Source organism: Carlito syrichta, unplaced genomic scaffold (assembly GCF_000164805.1).
Source record: "Carlito syrichta isolate Samal-C Ts95f unplaced genomic scaffold, Tarsius_syrichta-2.0.1 Scaffold302992, whole genome shotgun sequence".
Lineage (NCBI taxonomy): Eukaryota > Metazoa > Chordata > Mammalia > Primates > Tarsiidae > Carlito > Carlito syrichta.
Window position 1 is genome coordinate 43,616 of NW_007247088.1, and position 26,431 is coordinate 70,046.

The 26,431-nt window shown below is 37.4% G+C and overlaps 1 protein-coding gene across 1 annotated transcript in view; it reads right to left on the reverse strand.

Moving 5' to 3' along the window:
- The window catches only part of UBR5 (ubiquitin protein ligase E3 component n-recognin 5), a 104,832-nt gene that overhangs the window by 33,815 nt on the left and 44,586 nt on the right, over window positions 1–26,431 (reverse strand). Inside the window, exons 16-33 of the mRNA XM_021711997.1 lie at window positions 25,574–25,717; window positions 25,366–25,477; window positions 24,971–25,125; window positions 24,215–24,412; window positions 18,899–19,109; window positions 16,270–16,396; window positions 12,264–12,415; window positions 11,719–11,814; window positions 11,226–11,349; window positions 10,473–10,570; window positions 8,673–8,821; window positions 8,062–8,153; window positions 6,715–6,861; window positions 6,493–6,611; window positions 6,286–6,412; window positions 6,064–6,193; window positions 5,069–5,229; window positions 4,709–4,948 (exon numbers count right to left, since the gene is read on the reverse strand). Coding sequence (XP_021567672.1) covers window positions 4,709–4,948; window positions 5,069–5,229; window positions 6,064–6,193; window positions 6,286–6,412; window positions 6,493–6,611; window positions 6,715–6,861; window positions 8,062–8,153; window positions 8,673–8,821; window positions 10,473–10,570; window positions 11,226–11,349; window positions 11,719–11,814; window positions 12,264–12,415; window positions 16,270–16,396; window positions 18,899–19,109; window positions 24,215–24,412; window positions 24,971–25,125; window positions 25,366–25,477; window positions 25,574–25,717 — 2,582 coding nt within the window. The remainder of the gene's footprint in view (window positions 1–4,708; window positions 4,949–5,068; window positions 5,230–6,063; window positions 6,194–6,285; window positions 6,413–6,492; window positions 6,612–6,714; window positions 6,862–8,061; window positions 8,154–8,672; window positions 8,822–10,472; window positions 10,571–11,225; window positions 11,350–11,718; window positions 11,815–12,263; window positions 12,416–16,269; window positions 16,397–18,898; window positions 19,110–24,214; window positions 24,413–24,970; window positions 25,126–25,365; window positions 25,478–25,573; window positions 25,718–26,431) is intronic.

Sequence of the window (26,431 nt, forward strand, 5' to 3'; positions counted from 1 at the left end):
TATGCTTTTCAGTATAAGCATTTAACTCATCTATTACATGTGACATACTTGCTAGACTGCCATTTTAAAACAGACCTGAGAATTCTTGGAAACCAAAAATAATCAATATAAAATATAAACCTCAGAATTTACTTTTACTTCTTAGCACATCAGACATCTCAAATTTGTGTTGACACACTTATCTGTATGAGTCCCTCCCACTGAAAAACTCTACAGGAAGATTTTTCCTCTCCCACCAGCAACTCTCACCTTTGAAAGGATGTGACAGCACTGTTCATCCAATAAGAGATAGTGTGGTTATTACAAGCAAAGTATTTTGGGAGACCTGACATGGTTTCTATTTTGCATGGGTTTATTAACCACTTACTTACTGATATGTATGGGGGAAAATATCAATTCAAAAGTATGATTTTATTTATTTATTTATTTTTGAGTTGGAGTCTCACTCTGTCACTCAGACTGGGGTGCAGCGGCCGCTCGCGGCCACCGCAGCCTCGACCTGATGGACTCCGGCAATCCTTCCGCCTCAGCCTTTCAAGTAGCTGGAACTATAGACGTGCGCTACCATGCCCGACTAATTTTTTATTTATTGTAGAGATGAGGTCTCACCAAGTTGCCCAGGAGGGTCTCGAACCCACGGGCTCAGACAATCCACTCACCTCAGCCTCCCAAAGCGTTGGGATTACAGGCTGACCCACCGAGCCCGGCAAAAGTATGATTTTAAAACAGAATCATAACCAAAGGTGAGGGTGGGGGGCAAAAGTTTCACTCCCCTAAAAACCTGATTTGGAAACAACTAAGAAAGAACAGTTAACTCAATTATAAAAGGTAAGAGAGTTATAAAATAAACTGCAACCTATGATCCCTTATTTACAGAATAAGGAACAGGGGCTAAAAGATGCTGAAGTGAAAAGACCTTTAAGGATAATAAGGATGACTGCACTGTTAGGTTCTTTTTTCACCGCATTCCTCTGAGAAATGAGAATCAAACCAATTATACCCCTAGAGTCAAGAAAGACATTGTGCCTTCAAATACAGACATGTAGTCTCAAAATGATGCTTAACACTTTAAAAACAAACACCTGGAACAAACCTCCCCAGAAACTACAGTCCCCCACATAGTAGTTATGTGCTTAGTATGTGTAATACTGCCAATACACAAAACGTATTGCAGGTTGAATATCCCTTACCTGAAATTCTTGGGATAAGAAGTGTTTCACATCTTGGATTTCTTTTTTTTTTTTTTTGTATTTTGAAGTATCTGCATTACATATACTTATCAGTGAGCATCGCCAATCAGAAATCCAAAATACTCCAATGAGCATTTCCTTTGAGCATCATGTCAGTGCTCAAAAAGCTTCAGGTTTTGGAGCATTTCAGATGTTCAGGTTAGAGATACTCAACCTGTGTAACTCTTTATTTAGAAATGGAGTTTCTAATTTTTTTTCTAGCAGACTTACTGTTACAATGAAGTACTATATTCTAAAACTTAGTCTAAAAGTTAAAAAACTTCTGTTTTGGGAACTTCTATTCCCAGCAATTTGGCAAACTAATTGTTCAGAGAAACAACTGTTGCTTTGGTACACCCATATATGTTAGATGCAATATTTAACCAAAAAAGGCTAGCTATGCTGGTGATAAAGAGAAATAATCATACTGTATGAGCTTTGAGAGAAACAGTGCCACCATCTAGCCTAAGACATCTGCTGATGTTTCTTGGGCTAAAGGCTTTAAAGGAGTCACAGATTTCACAGGTAACAGTCTGGCATCTAAGCAGGATAAGAAGCTTTCAGAAGAATCTCTGTGTCCCTTGTTTATATAAAGCTAAATATAAATCTTCAAAGGGCAACACCATTAAGGAGTGACGAAAGAAACACCACTCTCAAAAGGCTTGCCTTTCGGCTAGACAGGCGAAGGAAAAGGGTCTCTTCTGAGAACATCTAACTGTACTTTAGAGAGTTTAGGATGCAGTCTGCAGTATGAGGTAGGATGGGTCTCATGTGTTGGTTAACCCAGTGGTTCAACATATCAAGTACCAAGCTGGAGTATAAAAAAAGGAAGTATCTGCCAAGACCGGAGTCCAGTCTCTAAACTTCAATTAGTGGCATAAGTTGGAGAAGCTACCTAACTTCTCTGAGCCTTAGTTTTCTCATTTTAAAAATCAGAATGATCGTGGTTACCTGTAAGTTATTGGGAAGATTAAAACAGGTAATGTTGTCAGGCTCCATGGCTCAGCCTGTAATCCTAGCACTTTGGGACGCTGAAGCAAGTGGACTGCCTAAGCTCGTGGGTCCGAGACCTGCCTGGGCAACCTCGCAAGACCTCGTCTCTACAATAAATAAAAAATTAGCCGGGTGTGGTAGCGCACGCCTGTAGTTCCGGCTAATTGAAGGCTGAGGCAGAAGGATAGCTGGAGTCCAGCAGGTTGAGGCTGTGGTGACTGGGAGTGTGTCACTGCACTCCAGTCTGGGTGACGGAGTGAGACACCAACTCAAAAAAAAAAAAAAAAAAACAACAACAACAAAAAAAAAACCAGGTAATGCATCTGTAATGGTCTTAGGAAAATTCCTACCTAGTGCACACTAAAATTTCACCAACTATCAATTACTGTTTTACGATAGGAAGATGGATTAGAAACAGAGTTTTGAACAGATGAAGGGAAGCAACAGGAAAAGCAAAACTACTGCCCATAAGACTTCCCACTCAATGTAGGTGGTATATATCACCCACCATCCAAAACAAGGGAAACTCCAGAGAATGGTTAAGCCTGTGCTTTTTACGACATACTTAGAAGACTGGTCAAAATACATACTTATCGGTAAGAATGACTGGACTGGACTGTATAATAATAAAGAACTTCTATATTATGTCAACAGCTGTAGAAAACATTCGCACTATCTCTTCTAGTTGTAATTATAAGATCTCAGGTGATGCTGCTGGTTTCAGGGTCATGTTTTTGAGTAGTAGTGGTCTAGAGATCTTTGGCAAATGTGTATTTTATTTAGTTATCTCGAGTCTGATTCTGTTACTTTATATAAAGATGTTTTAATAAGGATTAATATCAGATCTTCTAGGAAGACTTAAAAGGAACGTGGTCTAAGAATCAATCAAGGGGAACAGAGTGAAGAGGAGAGCTTAATACTTTAATAATGAGACTAGGAGGTGGGACAAGATGGCACAAAATCTTAAAACTTCGTAGGAATAGGCTCTTCAACAGTGTTTAGAGATGAGATCAGAAGGTATCAATTTTTTATGTTCTGGAACAAAATCAACTAAAGGATACTAAGAATTCACAAGGTAATACTACTTGAGTAGTTGCTCAGCTCCTCACAGAGGATCAGAAACATCACATGGAATCCAAGCAGATCCCCCCTGCAGAACCACTTCATAACCAAGCAGAGGTGACCACCCCAATTCTGAAGATATATAGCTTGACTTACAACAATTTTCAGCAAATCCTGAAGATATAGAATTGTCAAGAGTACTATGGGAGAGCTTTGTCAGAAAAACCTGGGGCACGTGTACTAGCATAAGGAATAATAAGAATAGTTGAGAGCAAACAATCAACACCAACTGAGATGAAACCCAGGCATGAAGTCTTGGGAACGCAACAAAATACTAAAGCAGATCATCCTTATTAACAGAGATGTTTTCCAGAAAGGAGAAGAATGGTCTGTAGGTCCTAAAGATCCTTATTAAAACATCCTTACACAAAGTAACAGAATCAGACTTGAGATAACTAAATACAATAAACATTTGCCAAAGATCTCCAGACCACTACTACTCAAAAACATGGCCCCTAAACCGGCAGCATGGGCATCACCTGAGTTCTTAAAGAAATAAAGTCTCAGGCCCCATGCCTAGACCTCAAGTATGAGTACTGTATTATAATAAGATCCAAGTGGTTTTCAGCATATTAAAGTTTAGAAGCAAAGGACATCAGAAAGTTTTAGTCTTTAATCATTCAGACAGAACAAGCTTTCAATCTGATTATGTAAACTATGCAACAAATAAAAAAGATAAATGAGATTTAAGAATAAACAATCTTATGAAGTTGTTTAAGTTCCATCTGTGATAATACAGTTGTTGTAGAAAATATTTTATTTATTTTTTGAGTCAGAGTCTAACTCTGTTGCTCAGACTGAAGTGTAGTCCCACGATCATGGCTGATGCAGCCTCAACTTTCTGGGCTTAGGCGATCCTTCTGCCTCAGTCTTCCAAATAGCTGTAACTACAGCTGAACACCACCACATCTTGCTAATTTTTTTTTTTTTTTTTGGTCAGAGTCTCACTCTGTTGCCCAGTCTGGAGTGCAGGGACAAGCAAGCTCACAGCTACTGCAGCCTTGATCTGCCAGGCTCAGGCAATCCTTCCACCTTAGCCTTTCAAGTAGCTGGAACTACAGGTGCACGCCATCATGCCTGGTGAATTTTTTTATTTATTGTAGAGATGCGGTCTCACTGAGTTGCCCAGGCTGGTCTTGAACCCCTGGGCTCAGGTAATCCTCTCACCTCAGCCTCCCAAAGTGCTGGGATTACAGGTATGAGCCACCACACCCAGACAAAAATATTTTAAAATTATAGTATTCTGGTTGTTATTTACATTATATAATAAGTTTTTGCCTCCCAGCCTAAGCCCCTGGAAACACAGAAAGTTAATGTTTCCACAGAAAGAATAAATCAGAATCTGTTACCAGGTAGAAATTTACCTGCTAGACTGATCAGATGATGGTCGTGGTGGCAGCGGTTCCACTGAAAATAATTCTTCACTGCCTTGCATGGCATCTATGCTAGTACTAGCCAGAGTAAATGGTGCAGTTGGGCGAGCAATCCCCATTCTGACAGGAACAATCAGCGACTCTGCTACATTGCACAATTCTTCTACAGCGTAAGGTAGCAATGCTTGGAATACACGCTTGCATTTTCCAATTGGTTGTGGAATAAAGTTACTAGGTCAAAAAGGAAAATTTAGCAATTCTTTATGAATCTTTTTAAAACACATAATAGTATCACTATGACAAAAATGTGTGAAAAATGACATCAAAGTCAAAAGCAAAAAGATGCCTTACTTTTTCTTTTTGGATGAAGCCATTTCCACGCTAAGAATGACAAAAACTCTTGCCACTGAACGTAGAAACCTCATTGTCACAGCGATGGCTTCTTCCCTACGTCCAGGTGTATATTTGTTTTGAAGTTCTTTCACTAGTGTACCTAGTAGAGTATCTAAAAGCTTTAAAAAAACATTATAATCACTCTATTAATATTAATATACTTCATAAGATGTTCAGAAATTTATAAAGTAAAAAGTTCTAACACTTTTTTAACATTAACATTTCATTATCAAAATCTCAAAATAAATCTAACCAAAACATTTACGAGGTCAATGATTAGTTTATGCAATATACCTACCACTGTGCTTGACATATGTTAGGTCTCAAATGCATCAATTTTTATTGTTTCCCCATGTGTATCCATTAATTTTTAGAATAGCAAGACCAAGTATACTGAATCAGAAGAAGAATCATTGAGTATTTACCAAAACAGTGAGGCAGATTCAAATATCTATGTGAATAAATTTATAATGCCATTTCCCTCAGTAAACCATTTATACATATCAATCATAAAGTATGCCCAACTTAATGGTCTATTTTTCCTTCTAAAATATTCCTTATAATAACTTTTATTTTGAAATTGCTGTATTACATTTTAGTAAGTAGTCTGTCTGTAATTTGATTCAATAGTTCACCATTATTGGGCTGATAAAGCATTTGTTTCTTAATTTTACATTATTATCTAATATAATTTTCTCTTTCTCACATTGTAAATTATTTTTTTAGGAAAGGTTCTGAGGGTACTGATATTTTTATAGCACTTGACACAGTCAAGTTGTTTTCCAAAAGAGAAACAATGCAATATCACCCCAGAGTCTAAAGGTATTCTTTCCCCCATAACTTTACCAGCATTGAATCTTAAGGTTCAAATTCTTTTCTAATTTCATAGTCAAAAAAAAGTACTTGAAAAACATATTTTTCATGTACTTATTATTAATATTAAAAGAACTTACCAAAATGTCTGCTGTACACTTGACTATAAGGCAATGAGTGAAACAGTCCAGTCGAATTGTGCCGCTTTGCTGATTGAGGTATACTTGCTCTTCTGGCAAAAGGTGGCCTATCCTACTGCTGGCACTAAGACTTGAGGGAAAAAGAAAGACACAATGCACTGTAAAAAGCTTATACTAACACGGGAAATGCATAAATCTAAAAATGTCTTAATGAGTACATACGGGTCTTTATTCTCCTGTGACCCAAACATAATCATAGATTTCAAGGCATTCCAGTCCTGTAGAACACGCTCCAGAGCAAGCTGGGCAAATCTTGGAGGCTCTAAATCATGATCAGGCATATCTGAATCTAAAATGAAAAAGATATGGTGGGAAAGACAGCAAAACATACTGTGTTTCTTAAATGTCATAAATGTCAAACTTACTCACCTTCAGGACTGGCTGTTTTCCGGTTGCGATCCTCCCTAATTCGAGGGGGCCTGTACTGGCAATGCTCCACCGTTTGTCTTGCGACAGTCTGCACTAAGAACAGTAAGAGGTGCTCTCCCCTGCAAAACAGAATGTTGCTGTGATGATGGGAGAGAGGAAGCCACTCAAATGTACTGTGTTCTTTCAATTTAACAAGTTTTAAGTCTTAAAAACCCGACTTGCCTGCTGTTTGGCAAAGTAACCAGATTAGTAGCAGTGAGCAGGCGATAGAGTAGATCAAGACGAGCAGATTTCTGTCCAGCAATTAGGGTTTTACATTTACATTTCTCCCAGCAATCACAATAGGCTGTTGGTGATGTCCGTTTGAGTCTATAAAAATTCATACATAAGTATAAAAGCTGAAACTTTTAAAGCATACAAAGGTCTACATTGACATTATAGGCAGAATTCACTGAAGCCAGAAGGAAGCCTTGCTAGTTTTTAAATGTGAAGTGTAACTATTAAAGCTCATATAATAAAAAGGAATATTTGGTGGCATGAAGTCTTTAAAGCAACACAAAATTCCTTTGAAAAGAGGTTCTACAATGACTCAGGGAAGACATCCCAGAGGTAACTACAGTCAATTCCCCACAGCCTCAAACCAGTTCAAGTGGTCCTCTTACATGCACTGAATAAGCCCTAAAACCTTTAATGGGCAGGTATTTTCCTTTGTGTCCTCTGACAATATTGTGAACAATGTCAGGACAGGGACTACCTTATTCACCACCACCACAGCATCTAGCACAGTGAATACAGAGTAAGCAATCAATTGATTATCGTGCTTTTAAATGCTTAAAACAAGAAACACAAAAAGATTAGCCACCATTCTTTTAACAAAAAATATAAATTAGCAATGCAATATCTACTGAATTTTTCACTTTTCTCAATTACTTATTTTAAGGTACAATAAATGGTTTTTATAATCCAAATTTATCAATTATAACATCTGTAGCCACTTACAGCTAATGCCCTATCAATAATCCGGGGGCACTGCAGATGTTAGTGCTAGGTTATTTTACTGCTTTTATGTCTGTGGAAACTAATTGCTGTGGTAACTGTATTGCTGAATGAATGATTTAATGCATTTAGTTGAAGTAAACAAGGCTCAGTCCAAACATTCACCATGATTTGTTTAATGCCTATGGCAGTTTTCTCCTAGAAGACCCTACTACTACAGGAGGGTATGAGCCCCTGGCTGCATCATGTGGACAAAAATACGCTGTAGACATAGTTCTCAAAAGGCTACTATGATGCTAGTCACAAAGTACAATTACATATTCCTTAGCATATTATTCTAATTTTATTATTCTGTTTTTGCTACATTAGAACTAGCAAAAACAAACAATTCACAGCACATTTTACACCAAGAACCATATTTATATACATAAACCGATTTAACAAGGGAAACAGCCCTCATGCTTTATAAATTATGCAAGAATTAAAATGTCTTAGAATAAATTACTAAGCAATACGCACCAATATAAATCTACACAGTTCATAAAATTAAAGAAAAACTAGAACTGTACTCACTTGCAGTCATGACCTTTATGACAAACCCTTGCACATTCTGTACAACAGCAAAGTGACTCCAGCAAGCCACAAGTCCGACACTCAAAAATATCCTAAAATTAAGAGTATGCTTTAAAAAAATTAATTGTAAGTATACATATACCTTACCATAACAATTACTTCTGATATTTTCCAAAACAATTCAAACTCAAGAAAACAAAAAAATTCATGTGCTCTGGAAAACAAAGAGTTATGAAAGGGAACAACAAATATGTACCTTACAACAGTATACAAATTGAAATATTACCAGTGGACAAAAAAATTTATATCACCCCCAAAAGGGCATTACAGTTATAAAGCATATATCAAGATTTATGGATGAAATTATACTAACAAGATTTATAATTTTCATGATATGCCACATTTAACTTAGCAATCAGCTCTTTTGCATCATTTGTTTATGGATTAAATCAAAATTAATTATCTTTAAAGGATTTTATAACTCAGAGTAGAAAGAAGTAGTAAACTTAACAATTCCAAAGTTGAAAACTATACATCTAGTGATGATCGTAATGGGGGAAAAAAGAAAACACAAAGAGAGCACAAATACAGGGAAATGTAAGGCAACTTACCTGATTAATGTGCTCTGCTCCAGTCCACGTAAAACTGCAGGTGTCATTACAACATAAGACATATAAAGGAGAGTCATCAGGGTTGGTACCTGATGGGCAAACCATTCCCATAAATACATCTTCCTCTTTCTCACTTGAGGATACTTCAGCTAAAAGGAGTTTAAAAATAGTAATTCATCTATCAGGAAAGGATTTAATTGCCATCTAGTATGTTCTTCAAACGGAATTCCTCAGCATATATGCATGTATAAATCAGAAACTATATACTAATTTTAGATATACATATATAAACATTTTTTTACTTTAAATTTAAAAAACAAAAAAAATTTTTTTTTTTTAAATGTGGAGACAAGGTCTTGACTGATCTGGAACCCCTGGGCTCAATCTTCCCAACTCCACCTCCCAAAGTGCTGGGATTATAGGCATGAGTCAGCGCACCTGCCCTGTACAATAATTTCAAAAGCTAATACACAGTGTCAGTATGCAAAGAAATTCAACCAATTCGGAACAAAGGAAACCAAAGCAAAACTGCATCATAACCACATGTGATCACAATACAAATACACTACACACCAGCCATCTGGATCCTCAGTTCTATGTCAGGCAGTTAAGACTCAAGTCCTAGCTCTATTTAGCAAGTTATCAAAGATCATCTCATAAATTACTTATCACCAGTGTTATAAAAAGGTAACTACTTGAATCCTTTAAACACTGGATGGCAGGAATTGACAGTCCTTAATGCTTTCTATTAAGCAGAAATTCCAAGTTGGAAGTAATGACAATAAGACATCTGCCTATTACTTCTACAAAATTTTATCACTAACACCAATTAAGCACTGGCGGGTTCTACACTATTCATTATGGAATTTTTTTTGAGTCAGAGTCTCACTTTGTAACCCAGGCTGGAGTGCAATGGCACAATCATGTCTACCACAGCCTTGACCTCTTAAGCTCAGGTGATCTTTACACCTCAGCCTTCCAAGTAGCTGGATTCACAGGTACGTGCTACCATGCTCAGCTCATTTTTAAAAAATTTTCAGCGGCCACTGCACTCCAGTCTGGGTGACAGAGTGAGACTCCCACTCAAAAAAAAAAAAAAAAACTTTCGTAGAGAAGTGGTTTCGCCAAGTTGCCCAGGTTAATTTCTAACCCCTGGGCTCAAGCAAGCCTCTCACCTCGTCCTCCCAAAGTGCTGGGATTACAGGTGTGAGCTACCACACCCAAGTTGGAATATGTTTTTTTTGTTGCTTTTTGGGGGTTTTTTGAGTTGGAGTCTCACTCTGTCGCCCAGACTGGAGTGCAGTGGCCACTCCCGGCCACCGCAGCCTCAACCTGCTGGGCTCCGGCGATCCTTCCACCTCAGACTTCTGAGTAGCCGGAATTACAGGCATGCGCTACCACGCCCAGCTGATTTTTTGATTTATTGTAGAGATGAGGTCTTGCTGCCCAGGCGGGTCTCGAACCCGCGGGCTCAGGCAATCCACTCACCTCAGCCTCCCAAAGGTGCGGGATTACAGGCTGAGCCACCGAGCCCAGCAGAATATGTTTTTTTAAAATCAAGAAATTTCTCCTTGGCAAGAATAACAGAACAACAACAAAAAAATATATATATATACCAGCTGTTTTTTGACGGAAAGTTTGAAGATACAGTATACTTGAGAAAAGTATAAGCATATTAATTTTACATACTCACACAAGGATTATCTTGATCGTTTCCAATCATATAATTGACATTTACATAATTTTATATTATGTTTACAGAAGATTCTATTCAAACATTTAGAACCCAAAATAAATTACCTTTTGCAATTTTCTGAGCTGTTTCTAAGATGGTAATTGCAGCAGGGTACGCTCGGCCACTTACAGCTGACATAAATGGGGTCATCCCTCTTGCATCCCTAAAATGAAAAACAGTGTACATAAAAATTAATTATTACTTATAATTATATTACTTATTTTCCTTTCTGACTTAAAATAAATGTCTGTGATGAAACAAACCTACATTTTATTTTAGTAACAAAATGACTATTCTGTGATCTTTTTATTATCTAACTACATACTCTGATCAAAACTAACATAAAAGCTGGTTTATATTCATTTAGGATATATAATATGGAGATGGTCTCTTTCTTTTTTTCTTTTTTTTTTTTTTTTGAGTTGAAGTCTCACTCTGTCGCCCAGACTGGAGTATAGTGGCCGCTCCCGGCCACCTCAGCCTCGACCTGCTGGGCTCCAGCGATCCTTCCGCCTCAGCCTTCCCGGCTAATATTTTGATTTATTGTAGTGAGGTCTCACCGAGTTGCTCAGGTGGGTCTCGAACCCACGGGCTCAGGCATTCCACTCCCCCCAGCCTCCCAAGGCGTGGATTACAGGCTGAGAGTCTCTTTCACTGAGGAAGGCTCAGTAGCAAAGTGAAGATCATGCTGATTCTGATAAACTGTTTCAAATTCACCTAAGATACTTGCTGTTCATATACTGCAAGAAGATTAACTTTAACAGCAAAAGCTAAGCTAAGCTACATCTTCATATGAAAAGTATAATGAATCCTCTTACTTGGCAGAGAGAAGTTCTCGTAGATATGGCTGCAGAACCACACTGTCACATAACAGTTTTAATATAAAATGAGCATTCGCCTTTCGATCCTTAGATTCTACTACAGATGGCTCTGTGGAAGGACCTGTAATGAAACAGATACATTTGGCACAAAACAAGAGTAGATAAGATACAACAAAAGAATATTATAGAATAAGATATCAGGCATATAAGAAGCCAGGGCAATATTCTTTTATTAGTAATAAATAAATTAACCTTGGTACAAAGAATTTAAACTTATTGACACATTATACAAATCCCCATCTGATTTCTAAATGTATGTACAATAACACCACACATTTTCATTGACATATGGGAGATAACTCAGAGTATTGGATGCTCTCCGAACAAAGAAGTCTCTTTGAGATTAAGAGTGAGCCTGAAAAACCCTATATCAAAAGTGTGTCCCTTTTCTTCCAAATGCCTAGGCAGACAAAAGAGTACAGATTCTTACCTGGAATCGTGGAGGTGCTTGGTCCTTGACCAGTGCCAGTTGCTGCTGTGGTAAGAGATCCCACAGCGGGGGCCAGGATAAAATCAATGTCACCATCTTTCAGTAAACAGAACAGCAGGATGCATATCATTATATGCAACATATCCCTAACATGTTCTCTTAACTGGCCTTAAGGCTTTTCTCTGCAAGCCAAAGGTAAAATTGGACAGAAGTTTAAGTGGAACTTCTTTCTTAAACTATAAGAGAAGGAATCCACTAGGCAAATTATTGACTTATCCGGATATATTACTATTAAAGAGATTATCCAGTTTCTTACCAGTATAGAAGCGAATTTTCAGCAAAAGAGGAGGATCTGACAAGAGTTTCTAAAATTTTAATTTTTAAAATATAAACGCTTTCAACCTGTCACAGCTAAATTAGTTATAATATCATACTACTTTCAAATATTTTAAATTTCTAAACATCTCATTAAAATGCTATGTTTCTTTCCTATCATGATCTTGTCTTTTGTTAACCACTGAATAAAGTTAAATAACAGATCTTACCAGGATCCATTGCAGGAGGGTCAGGAACCCAACTAGGGGGAGCTATAGGGGGTGAAACTGGATCCTGGTGGTCACTGGATGAAGCTCCAGCCTCATGTCTACCCAAACCAGCAGCTCTCAACGAACGTCTCATCATTTCCCGTAATCTCAAACTAAAACAACATGGACAAAATCAGAGCTCACTAACATGTCTAAGCATCATGAAAAGGTGTACAGAACTTCTCATCTGGGAGATCAAAGTATGCTTCTATAAGCAAACACTCCAGGCAAGGGAAGTGAAGTACAAATGCCAATTCTGGAATCACAGTGTAAGTCAGTGAGGGAGAGAAATGAAATTTGGGGTTCCTAGTACTCCACTCGGCACTAAAACCATTATTATATTAAGCTCCCACACAAACTTAGGCACAGGAAACAAAAGTAGTGATGAAGTAAGATGAGAAATAATCTGTCATACAGTTAAGATAAATTGAACAGCTAAACATTAAACAAAATTTTTTTGTCCTTGTTTATGATTAGAATTAAATTTAATAATAAACATCAGCGATCATACTGATAAGCACAAAAACAATATTGTTCATCTACTAAATCCTTTCTCTGTGATCTCAAAAGCAACTGAACTAATAATATCCACATGAGTAGTTTTAAAACAAAGATCAATTTAAATTTATTTTTTATACAAAAAAAGAATTTAACAGTACAACTTGCATCCCAAAGAAATTATGAATGAAACTAGGTAAACTGTCTTGTGAAATTAATGTCTGGGTGTGATTTTTTTCCTCCTGCCATAAAAAAAAAAAAAAAAAAAAATGCTGCAGAGGTGTGCACATCACTAACAGAAAAATAAACAACTACAAACAGACCTTGTTAGGGGAACTGGTAACTACCTGTACAAAAAATCTGTATCTCTAAATAAAAGCTTACAAAGGCTACAAAGTTAATACATGTAGAACAATTTAAGAGAGAGCACAATAGGCAAATCCCTTTACTCAGTCACAATTTTAGAGAATTTTAAATGGATAGTGTCAAAAGTTGATTTTAAGAGCAAGAGAACACACATAAGGGACTTCATTCTTCCATGTAGACTTAATTCCCAAGACATGGCATTCTGATGTGACAGACCTACACCTTACTAGTAAGCAAAATACATCTATAAATAAGTAATTTCAAAGTTTTCTTAATGTTTAAGTTTCTAATTGCAATTACTGAAGTGTGTTTTTCCATATCAGTACATTTTTAATTTTATAAGGATTTTTTAAAAAGCATTCACAAAAATTACTTTTAGAAGCACATTCAAGAACACATCTATCTTATGAGGCTTACGGTTTTGGAATAACAACACTCTTTGGAAGATTCTGCAAAGTAACTTTTAATGTCTCATTTATGCTTGCTAAAAATTACCATAGTTAGTTATTTTATAGTATCAATGTCATCTTTTTCCCAATTTAGAAATCTGAATTTAAGAGTTTTTATAATATGGGAGCATGGCACAGATACTGTGTCAGTCAAGGTCACTTTCCTGTCCAAAGACATCACCCAGAGAAGGCAGGCTGCTTACCAGTAACAGCACACACCATGGTGACTGTTTACACTGTGAAGTTACTAAACAATTTTAATTAAGCGCGACACAGACAGTTGGTATCCTAATGTGTCGTACTCAAAGCACAGAGAAAAAAAAAAATCAGTAATAATTGGGAGACAATGCAAATAACCTGAAAACAAATTCATGTTTTGGCCATATCAAGAAGGCTTACACCAGAGTCACAAACTCAATGCTGAATGGGTCAGAAAAGTAAAATAAATGATTAAAGGGAAGTCAGGTGTAAGAAATGGGGAGTGGTGGTAAACTAGAGGAATGCATGTTCAGTTAAAGGCATTTAAATTAAAGGAAAAAAGTGTTTAACATTCCACAGGCCAAACAAAACACATGTGGGCTATTCTCCAACCTCTAGCTTAATAAGTGAAGATAAACTGAGACTATAGTCTCATCTTGAACTTGCAAACTCCCAACTTTGTTGTTGTGATGTAGAAAATTCAATATTAAGTGAGGGGGTCACATTCCTTGTCATTTTAAAAATTGTCCTTAACCTCTTTTCTTCATTAGGTCTTGGGAACATTTTTAAGTACAATGCCCAACTCCTCATATAGATTCTTAAAAAACAAAAAACAAAAAAACAAAAAAAGAAAATTATTCTTCAAGATGTTGTACACAATTCATGAAGATTCACCTGTATCCTCAGTGGCTGAGGACAATACTGAGGAGGATACCACCTTGGCTGCTAAGATTCAGAGTTTTGACATTTCTTCGTATAGGCTTGCCTGGAGTCATCGTATTTTCTGACAATATGGAAGAATTCAAGGATGATGTAATTTCCTCTTTGTAAGCACGTTATATCCATGCTACAGAAGCCTTAGAATCCAGTCATGTTCAAACATAACACTGTGACAAAAAAGCGAAGGTCATGTGTCTTCCAGATTAACAACCTCTAGAGTACATACACCTGCAATCAGATGCATCAATCAAGCTTTCCACTAAATCTGCCCTTTGTACTCAGGAACTATTGAGTCACATAATAAAACTTCTGAGTCAAATCATCATCTGTAGACATTTAACAGTATTCCATTCAATTTTGAAACTGCATCAGTTTTGAGCTTACAGCTCATGAATCCCAGCCTGCATACTCATCAAGGGGCATCGCCTAGAAAATCCATTGTAGGCTAGAGGAGGGTTTCACTTCAATGAAGCAGTCTGTGGAATTCCTACTGCCCGGCGTGGATAATAAGACTCCTGTGCTTTCATCTGTTCAATCGGCAGCCCTGAGTTTGAACTGGTTAAGAGCACTGCAGTGAAATCTTCGGCAAATTCCTCAAAGGAGCTTACTCTGCAAATTATTTCTGTGAGCAACACATCACCCACTCTTGAAGCTCCTTTTAGTCTTTGCCTTCAAAATAATCCTTATATGAAAAAAAAGATGGCAGCACTGGCATTGGACCAACCATATCAGAGTTCAACTTGATTTGAACCTGTTTTTTCCCTGAGGAAATGAAATACCTGAAATAATTCAGACACTAATTTCTTCATGAAGAATTTAAGTTGCTTTCCACTTTAGAACAAGCACCTCGACTGCCTTGTATGGTCCTAATAAATAAGCTGGTGATAATTTCCATTTTGTTTAGCCTACATAATGGTCACCACAAAAAGTTTTTGATAAATCTCACTTAGGGTGTTTTTCAGCCTGGGAAGCTATCAACTTGGTAGCCTTCCTGGTACCAATTTGAGAATACACATTTTTAAAGGGATAGAAATAATTATAGAACAGAAAATAGGCAAGGAGAGTCTTCATTTTAAGTAGACTTTACAACTTATCACATTAGCACATAGTGAGCAGGGCTTTCATTAATGACCTGTCAGTAATCAAGAATTTTGGCTCACTCATACCATTAAAATATACTTTTTCCTACAGAAAGAAAACTACATCCTGAATTCTTTATATCATCATCTAGTCAATTACCTAGCAAATTCTAATGTGTTATAAAGGTTTGTCCATCCCACAACTTGGAAAGCCTGAAAATTTAAACACCAAACATTCATAATACAAACCAGTCTTTAATTTCTTCCCAGATCACTAAAGTATCTGAGAAACTGAATTTAAAAAGCAATCTGAAAATAAAAGATTGAAGTTCTTACAATTATTATATTACTTGTTCTCCAACTAAAGAAAATAACTTCCTAGGAAGCAAGAATGATAATTTAGAACAAATTCAAAGAATAAAATTTAAACTACTTGTCTAAATTGTCTCAAATGTATAAAGTATACCAGATCTCTACACTTTAATTCTATTAGTTTATAGCAGGTACTTTCCCCAGGGTGCTACTAGAAGGATCAAAAAGCAAAGCAATAAAGGACCCACCATACAAGTCATGTGTATGACAGGTAAGAGATACACTGCTTTTTGCACCTGGGGTTTTTTTCCTCCAATTAAACTTTCCTGGTAAAAATCACATTACCTTCGGCTACTTGATGATCCAGCCCGATTACCTGGGCCATTACTTGAAACAACTGATATTGCATTTGCAATGGCCTCAACAGCAGAAAGCCTTTCTGCAAATGTATTTCTTTCAGAGCGCTCCGCTTCTGAAACATGAGAAACAATTAGGATCAAATTTAAACTTCAAAGAGAACTAATACATTGAGTATGTACAATCTACTAAACGCTAATCACCATATATTTAGTGCTCAAATTCATATACTACATAATCTATCATTTCATTTTTCCCTCCTTAAACCAAATGTCACTTAAACTATATGATCTTTAATATGAGATTTATTTCCTTACTGACTTACTTCAATCACCAAAGGTAAAAAAATAATGTCAGTAATAAGTAGGATGAAATTTAGCTATTACTACCAAGGGGAAAAAAAGACCCACATATCAGCATTTTAATCTTAGTCAATATACTACTTATTATCCCTCCTGAATCAATGATAATGATATAAAGGTCAGAAACCTCTGAACTATTTTTCAAAAACGTAGCCGCCTTACATAATTATCATTAGCAGAATTAAAAATAAGAAAAAACATGAATTATACATTTGTACTTTAGGTTTTCAATTTCTCTCTTCATTTAACCAATTAAAAATTTTAAGGTACAAAAAGCTTAATTATATTCAAAATTAGCTACTCACTAAGTGAATTTTCCTCTCTACCTTCTGATAACTGAGATAGAAATTGCCTTAATATAATTGGACTTAACTAGCTAAATAATTCCTATGGTAATAAGCCTTCAATTATATAATAGGTCAGTAAAGCTCATGTAGGATTACATTTCCAATTTGTATACAAGGTGGGACCCAAAAACACCCCAGAATTATCTTTTGGAGGATGGCCATCTTGTAGTATATTCTGAATGCTCCCCCATATCAAATGGTCAACCAAAGTTTTTATCTGGAAGTTTTGAAAGGGCTGCATCACAATTGCAGAAGAAACGACCTGAGTTGTGGCAAACAGATAACTGGTTTTTCCACCATAACAATGCACCCACACACATCACACTGAGTATTCAGCAATTTTTGACCAAAATTGGCATGACCCCTGCACCCCACAATCCCTACTCACCTGATCTCACCCCTAGTGACTGTTTTCTGTTTCCCCAGATGAAAAAAGTCCTTAAAGGGAAACGTTTTGCTGATGTGAAAGAGGTGAAACAAACAACAAAAAAAGCCCCAGCAGAAGTACTAAAAGGTATCAAAATTGATGAGTTCAAAAACTGTTTTGAGCAGTGGAAAAAGCATCTTGATAGGTGTATTGCATCAAACAGAAAGTACTTTGAAGGTGACATGTTTAAACATGTAAGAATACACAATTTTTTATAAATAAACTCCAGGGGTTTTTAGGGGTCCCCCTCATATACCACAGAGGATAGTATTAACCCTTTGCACTCGGATGTCCCCTTTCAGGGGGGACATTGTAAACCTAGCAAACCACTCAGATGTCCCCTTCTCAGGATACATAAAGAGACTGCTGGTGACTATACAGGACAAACTTATGCCAGCACAAATGTTTAAAAAATGTATGTTTCCGAGAAGTTTTCCATTGAAGTTATAAAAAAAGGCAAATAAAGAAATGGAATATATACTGATACACAGGTTAAAAAATATCATCTGTCGTTATGTAGAAAGAGAATGTTTCAAGTGCTTTCCTGTTTTGTTTTGTTTTGAGTTGGAGTCTCACTCTGTCACCCAGGCTGGATTGCAGTGGCCGCTCCCGGCCACCACAGCCTCAACCTGCTGGGCTCCAGTGATCCTTCTGCCTCAGCCTTCCAAGTAGCTCGAACTACAGGCGTGCGCTACCACATTTGGCTAATTTTTTTGATTTATTGTAGAGATGAGGTCTCACCAAGCTGCCCAGGCGGGTCTCGAACCTGTGGGCTCAGGCAATCCACTCACCTCAGCCTCCCAAGGCGCGGGATTACAGGCTGAGCCACCAAGCCCGGCTTGAAGCGCTTTCACAGTGCTGCAGAAACTAGACAATAAATTACATATTGTTCATGTGGGATAAAGAAAATGAGACTGTACTGTCTGCTAGAATAGAAAAATACCAGGTGGAAGATGTCAAATAAATTACTGTTGCATAACATGTATCAATTAACCTGCAACACATGTCAGTGACTGATTCATGATGTTAGCACACACTAGAAAAATATGAAACAAAATTTTTGATTTTTTGTCATAAGTAAATTCCTCAATGTCCAAAAATCCATTATAAGCTGAATAACATTACAAGAAAACAACTTGGTTCCTATGCTGCACTATTTAATTTGAAGTGACTAATTTTTCACTATTTGAGTGCAGTGAAGTTGCTGGTAGGTGATCTGTGAGATGTCTCCAGGTGCAAAGGGTTAAAGATAATAAAAACATACTGATGAAAAATGTATTTGCTGATTTACATTTATATACCCATTTTTACTTTCTGAGAAAGTTTAAAAAAAAAAAAAGCTTCCAAGATTTTACAAAGCAAAGCAAAAAAAAAAAGTATATACACATTATTTATGATTTGCTTTTCCTTCCTTTACCAGTTGCTATAGTTTCAAAAGTGCCTAAAACTTATTACGACCGTGTTATAGTTCTTAATCTCACCCTCTTCTTCTTTAGTTTCCTTATTGCTGGTTGGAAAGCAAACTGATACACAAGCATGCAAAATATTTCGGTTTCCATCACATCTGTGGCTGATGAATGTTTGTAGCATCTGTAGATTCTGTTCTAAAACAACCGCTTGCTCAAGATTCACAAGATACTGTCGACAGGCCTCATAGTCACAGCGTAGAATATGTTGCATTAAGGTTTGTTTCTGTGCTCAAACAAATTAGGGGGAAAAAATTCTCTATTAATTTTAATAGTACATTACATATGTCAAGAATGTCTCATGGCCAACACAATACATAATTAGATTTGCAAACAGAGACAATTTTAAGTGGTCTGGCTAAAGGAAAAGATACCTTTATGGATACCTTTTTTAAGCAGAACACACAGTTGACAGAAATAAGAAAGGAGGGTAAACTCTGGGAGGAAGAATGAAAATGGGAAGAAGAGGTGTGTATACAAGAAAATACAACTAAACAACTATTTTTCCAAACCAACCACATGTGAGATAGGCCATTTTGATTATGGAACTAACTATGGCTATGAGGTAACTCCATCAACAGTAAGCTCCAGTTCATGAGGTGGGCCACATAACACGAAACTTTCCAAAATACAGGGAAATGTATACTAATTAATATGTTGAGAGGATGTCGAAGCCTCTTTAAAGAACAAAAAGGACAGTACTTTAAAGGGCAACTAAAATCAACATACTCTGCTGCATACTGCTAAAACATACACTGTCTTCAAGCAACAGCCAGTTATTTGGTTAGTAGCAGCTATACTACAGGAAACTCATCTCCAGTCTGCTAGACTGTACACGGGTTCTCAGAGAGGGCATCAACACCACATTTAGCTGTGCTCAAGCAGAAAAGTTCAATGTGCATCACTATGTGTTATGTTTGTCACTTATTCTTTTAGCAAAGGGCAAAGAGAGTTTAGTAAAAATATTTCTTGTTGGTCTACTGTGTGCCAAGATCTAAACTGAAAGTACAAAGATAAATAACACCACACTTTACCCCTACTCATCATGAAATGATAACACATTTCGTCTCTAGTCATGAGATGCTGACAAGGCACAACAGTCACAGAACCAAATGTCTACATTTGAAGTAATATAAATGAGTAAATGAGGCTGTGTGTAAAAACATAACACAAGTTGTGTAATAAATGGCAACACTCGGACTCAGGGCAACAACTACAAGTAATGAGGATTGTAATAAATTCAAAAAGACCATGTATAGGCTCTAAAGAGGGCAGTCTAATGTTTTTGGGACACAGATTATGGGGTCCAGTTTTACCAGATGTTTCTATTTTTTAAGAGCAACTAAAATTCTGGATTTTAAATGTAAACTCTGTGATTTTTAAATAATGTGAAGTAATTTCAAGGAGATTAAGTTCAGACCACAGCCTCCTTATCATCAACCCTACAGGTTGAAACCACTAGTCTAGTAGGTTATAATCAAAACTAAATGAAGAAAGAGTTTGTTTCTATAAATAATAGTTACAAGTAGCTCTCAGGAGCACCTGGATTCAGTCTTCTTTACATGCAGTTCTAAAAAGTTTACTCATCACCACCAATTCAATGGAGGGTACATAATCTCATACTAAGCTCAAATTCCATCCTTTATAGAAAAACCTTTTAGAAGAGGTGTTGTATTTGTTCCCAGTCCTCACTTTCCATTTTCTCCTTGGCTCCCTCTTAGAAGGCGATTTTCATCCCCACCACCAACAATGACCGAGATGAAGCCAAACTCAACAGTCAGCATTCAGTACTACTGGCCTCCAGCATCCCACCAGTGACACTGTGTCCCTGCACCCTGATGGATGCATGCTTTTCATCTGGCGTCCAGGATACAACTCTAGTTTTTCTCCAGCCTTTTGAATGCTCCTTCGCATCTCCCATGCTGGTTGCTTTTTACCATCCTAGCATTTGAATGTTGGGACTATTCTCATAGCTCAGTCCTTGAACCTTTTCTCTTTCAATAACAGCTCCCAAGTCTATTTCTCCAAGATGGTCCTCTCTCTCCTGGTCTTCAGATTCAGACATTTAACTTTCTACTCATCATCTCTTCTGGAGTATCTGATATCTTAAACATCACATGTCTAAAATCAAACACCTGAATCTTCTTCACCTCTACAGTCTTCATCTCAATAAATGACAACTTCATTCTTCCAAAACTTTTCACACCCTCTTGGCTTTCCCTATTTGACATCTTATTCGTCGGCAAATTCTGTCAGTTCTACCTTAAAAACATATCTAGTATAGTCAACATTTTGGCTAATGACAGGTCACATACATGCCAGTGGTCCCATGGGATTACAATGGAGGTGAAAATCACTGCTGCTTAACAATGTACCCATTGTCAAGTCATAGTACATTACTCATGTGTTTGTGGTGATGCTAGCATAAACAAACTTACTACACTCACAATCATATAAAAGTATAGCATATGCAATTATGTACAGTACAGAATACTTGATTTGAAAAAACTATTGGCCAGGCTTGGTGGCTCATGCCTATAATCCCAGCACTTTGGAAGGCCAAGGTAAGAGAACTGCCTGAGCCCACAGGTTCGAGACCAGCCTGGGCAACTTGGAGAGCCCTCATCTCTACAATAAACAAAAAATTAGCCGGGTGTGGTGGCACATGCCTGTAGTTCCAGTTACTTGGAAGGCTTAGGTCGGAGGATCACCTGAGCCCAGCAGGTCAAAGCTGCAGGGGCCGAGGGTGTGCCACTGCACTCCAGCCTAGGCAACTGAGTGGGACTCCAGGTCAAAAAAAAGAAAAAAGAAAAAAAAAAAGAACTAAAAACAAAAAACTGTTACTGGTTTATAAAAGTATTTACTATATACTTTTTGTTGTTATTTTAAGTGTACTGCTTCTATTTATTTTAAAAAGTTATCTGTAAAACAGCCTTATACAGGTTCTTCAGGAGGTATTCCAGAAGGCATTGTTATTACAGGAGATGACAGCTCCATGCCTGTTACTGCCCCTGAATATCTTCCAATGGGATAAGATGTGGAGGTGGAAGGCAGTGATATTGATAATTCTGACCCTGTGTGGACCCAGGTTAATGTATGCTTGTGTCTTAGCTTTTAACAGAAAAATGTAAAAAGAAAAAAAGAAATAAAATTTAAAAACAAAAAGAAAGTTTACAGAAAATAATATAAAGGAAGGATTTTCTTTTTTGAGTCAGCGTCTCACTCTGTCACCCAAGCTGGAGTGCAGTGGCATGCTCATGACCACCGCAGCCTCAACCTGCTGGGCTCCGGCGATCCTTCCACCTCAGCCTTCCAAGTAGCTGGAACCACAGGTGCGCGCCACCACACTCGGCTAAGTTTTTATTTCCTATAGAGACGAGGTCTCACCAAGTTGTCTCGGCTGGTCTCGAACTCCTGTACTCAGGCAATCCTCACCTTCGTCTCCCAAAGTGCTGGGATTACAGGTATGAGCCAACCACACCCTGCCAGGAATCTTAATACAGCTGTATAATGTGTTTGTGTTTCAAGTAAAGTTTATTACAAATAAGTCAAATGGTTTAAAAAATTAAATTTAGTGCAGCCTAAGTATTCAATGTTTATAAAGTCTACAGTCTTACTGTAATATCACGGGCCTTCATATTCACTCTCCACTCACTCACTGACTCACCCAGAGCAACTTCTGTTCTTGCAAGCTCCATGTGTGCTAAGTGCCCAATACCAAGGGTCCTACTTTTTATTTTTTTATACTTTTTTTTACTGTATCTTTTGCACGTTTAGATGTTTATGTACACAAATAGCTACTATTGTGTTACAAGTACCTACAGTATTCAGTACAGTAACATACCATACAGGTTTGTAGCCTAGGAGCCATAGGCCACACCACAGAGCCCAAGTGTGTAGTAGGCTATATCATCTAGGTTTGTTTAAGTACATTCTTTGATTACAACCCATTTCTGAGAATGTATCCTGTCATTAAGTAACACATAACTATGTATCTGATTCTAGACAGTTTTCACTCATAACTCTGCCTCCTACGCTAAGTCACCATCATCTTCCACCGGGATTATTCTAATAGCCTCCTAGCTGTTATCCCTATTTCCATGCTGTCACCCCAAGATACTTAGCACATCAGAAGAGATCCTTTAAAAATTTAAGTCAAATCAGGTCAATGCCAGTTGAAATTGCTCCAGCAACAGCTTGCAATGTATTGCCTCCAGATTTAACAAACCACAACATGTTCAAATTCATCTTCTTCCTTTTATCCCATTTGTTCCTTCTCCTATATTTCTGCTCCACCATCAAGCACACCCAAATCAGAAGCTTATTAACTCTTTCATTTCATTCATGCTGAAATCCAGTTACCAAACTTTATCCTTCTACTTGCTTAAGGTCTCTCAAATCCACTCCCTCTTTCTCATTTCTAAGAGTCTGAGTTTACTTTGTTTCTAACCTGGATTAATGTATTAGCCCTTTATTTGATCTCTAAGCTTCTGTCCTCCAACTGCTCCTGAAAAACCCACCTACCACTGCTAATCTTTTAAAAACATTATCTCCTCCTACCTTTCAGGGAAATGTTTAGGTCCCTTAGGTTAGAACATAAGGTACCCTAGTGCCTCTCTCCAGCTTTATCAGTTGCTACTCACTGACCCATATGATCCCTACCTTCCGGTCATATAAAAAGAAGGTACACATTCCTTCCAACATATTAATAGATCACAAAGGTGGCCCTTGGTATCAGGGATAACAACCCCCATCCTTGTCCCTGTGTCTAGAGGACCTCTATGTGATCATTCACAACTCTTTCCAGGTGTCACTTCCTCAGGGAAGCCTTCCAAAACAGTTGTAGTCGAATTTATATCTATTCCCTCTGTACCTTCACAACACTGTGCATGCCTTTCTCAAACACTTAAATTATACTGTAATCACTAATTTACTTGTCTCCATTGTCTTAACAGACTATTAGCTATGATAGGGAAGAAAAGGGCAAAGAATCATCTATTCCAGATTCGTTTCCCTATTAGGCAATGTGGTGCTACATGAAAAAGAGGAATAAAAAAGGAAAGAAAAACCACATTGGTTTTCTGTACTTTAGGGGTGTTTTCTGAATTAAAAGGCTGAGTAGTTTTCCCTTGTAAGCAGACCCTGAACAATTATCATAATACAGTAAGAAAGGAACTGGCAGCAGTGGGAAACTGTGGGGGGGGGCACCCCTCATCGACAAGGGTACCTTCATAATGAACATTTGTATACCTAGCCGGGAATTGTACCGTACATCTTTAAAATTAAAAAAATATTTTTTTAAAGGCTGATTGGTTTCAAAATGTAAATTACCTCTACAGCCATGATGATAATAGCAGCTTTCTTTTTGATTGTTGAATTGGCAGGAAGATTTATTAAAGAATGCACACCCATTCCAAGACTACTAATAGGTGGAAGATCAAGCCAGTCAGGATCCCTTATTCCTCCCATGCAATCTTTGGCCATTGGGTAGATAGTACCATTTCCATCTCGAAGAATAATAGGAGACTCCTATGATAGAGGAAAAATAGTAAAGTTTGACTTTCTTTTTTCTTTTTTTGACTTGGAGTCTCACTCCGTTGCCCAGACTGGAGTGCAGCGGCCGCTCCCGGCCACCGCAGCCTCGACCTGCTGGGCTCCGGCGATCCTTCCGCCTCAGCCTTCCAAGTAGCCGGAACTACAGGCGCGTGCTACCACGCCCGGCTAATTTTTTGATTTATCATAGAGATGAGGTCTTGCCAAGTTGCCCAGGCGGGTCTTGAACCCGCGGGCTCAGGCAATCCACTCACCTCAGCCTCCCAAAGTGCTGGGATTACAGGCTGAGCCACCGAGCCTGGTTAAAGTTTGACTTTCAATCAAAAAATGTATCACTGATTTTTACAAAAGGCTTATTTATTTTCAAATCAGATGCTGGTAATAATGATCAAATAACAAACCTAGTACTAAAATGTGCTGAATATTACCAATTTTTCAATAATTTACTAATAAGCAAACTAGAGCCAGATTCTAAATTTTAGAAAAACGCCATTGTTGTCATATCACCTTTCAAAAGCAAAAAGAAGTCTCTACCTGTCCAGCAGTGAAAATGGCTACATCCCTCTCATTCTGACCAAGGAAAGCAATGCTGCTCGTAGGAAAGTTGTTTTCCTGTTCTGCTTTTCCTGTGGCAAGATCAAAGATACAGTACCGTACCCAATTTCCAGTCTTCAAAACAGCATGCACACCTTTCAGAAACACACAAATGAAAAGAAAAATTATTATACAACTTTAGTAATCTCAAAGTATCCACCAAATTTTGATATCTCCAGCCATATTTGCAAATCAATTCATTCATTCCATTAAAGTTACACACAGGGAACAAAAAACAGCCAATGTCCTGAATTAACTTCATCCTATTCCCATGTACTGCACAAGTATTAATGAGATATACAGTATGCCAGCTGGAAAAGTTATAAAAAATTTACCTTTGGAATCTACATTCACTGCTAATATTTCTGTTTTCTCAGGTATACAAAGCTTTTTAGGAGTCCTCTGAAAACAGTCAGGAACTTTGGGTGTCCCACCAGTTTTGACAACCTGCATGACACAAAAAGAACGTAGTTCTCCAACTCCATAACATACTCAAGGAGGCAGTCCAAATACCCAGCTACTGAATGACTCGTCTATGCTTACCTGCAGTTCATCAATTCTAAGTAACCTACAATCCTGCAGGAGAGAAGAAGGGTCAGAATCTGGACCAGAGCTGCTCTGACAGTTTGCATTACTGGATGTTCCTGGAAATTTTACAGCAACATAAGCACCATCCACTTTTAGCACCTACAAATACAATCCAAAGAATATTAACAATGGCCTGCATGAAATCAACGTGCAAATTATATTCACTGAATAATTTAATGTTGAAGGCATTTAATTCTTTACATTACTCCAATAATCAAGTTATAAAATTAACCTGGACACTCACCAAAGGTTTACTGTTAGTGTCTACTTTCAAACGTATTTGCTAGAGAAAAACTGACCCACACAGCCAGTGATTACAGACTGTGTTTAGCAATTTAAAAAATTAAGTAAAACCTATGAAATTCTTCCATCTTCTCCATTAGTTTAAAACAACACTGTCCAACAAAACCTTTTTTTTAATTATAAAGATGTGGGGTACAGTTCAGGGTTGGTATACAAACATAGATAACAAAACATTTTTGACAGTGGTAATATTCTGCATCTGTAGTGCTTATTACAGTAGACATTAGACAAGTGGCTATTACAAATCTGAAATAAGCAAAATGTGACCACTTAAAATGGAGCCAATAATATGACTGAGGACCTGACTTTTAAGTTATTTAATTTTAATAAATTCATATAGTCACACATATAGCTTAGTGGGAAGCGTTTTGGTTAACAAAGGGACAAGGTCAGCAAAACACAGAAAGACAAACACAGAATTTGAAACCAGGACATCTAGGTCCCACTTCCACCGCTTGACACTTTAGATTTTCACCCACTGTCAGCTTCTCAGAAGAAAACACCATAAAC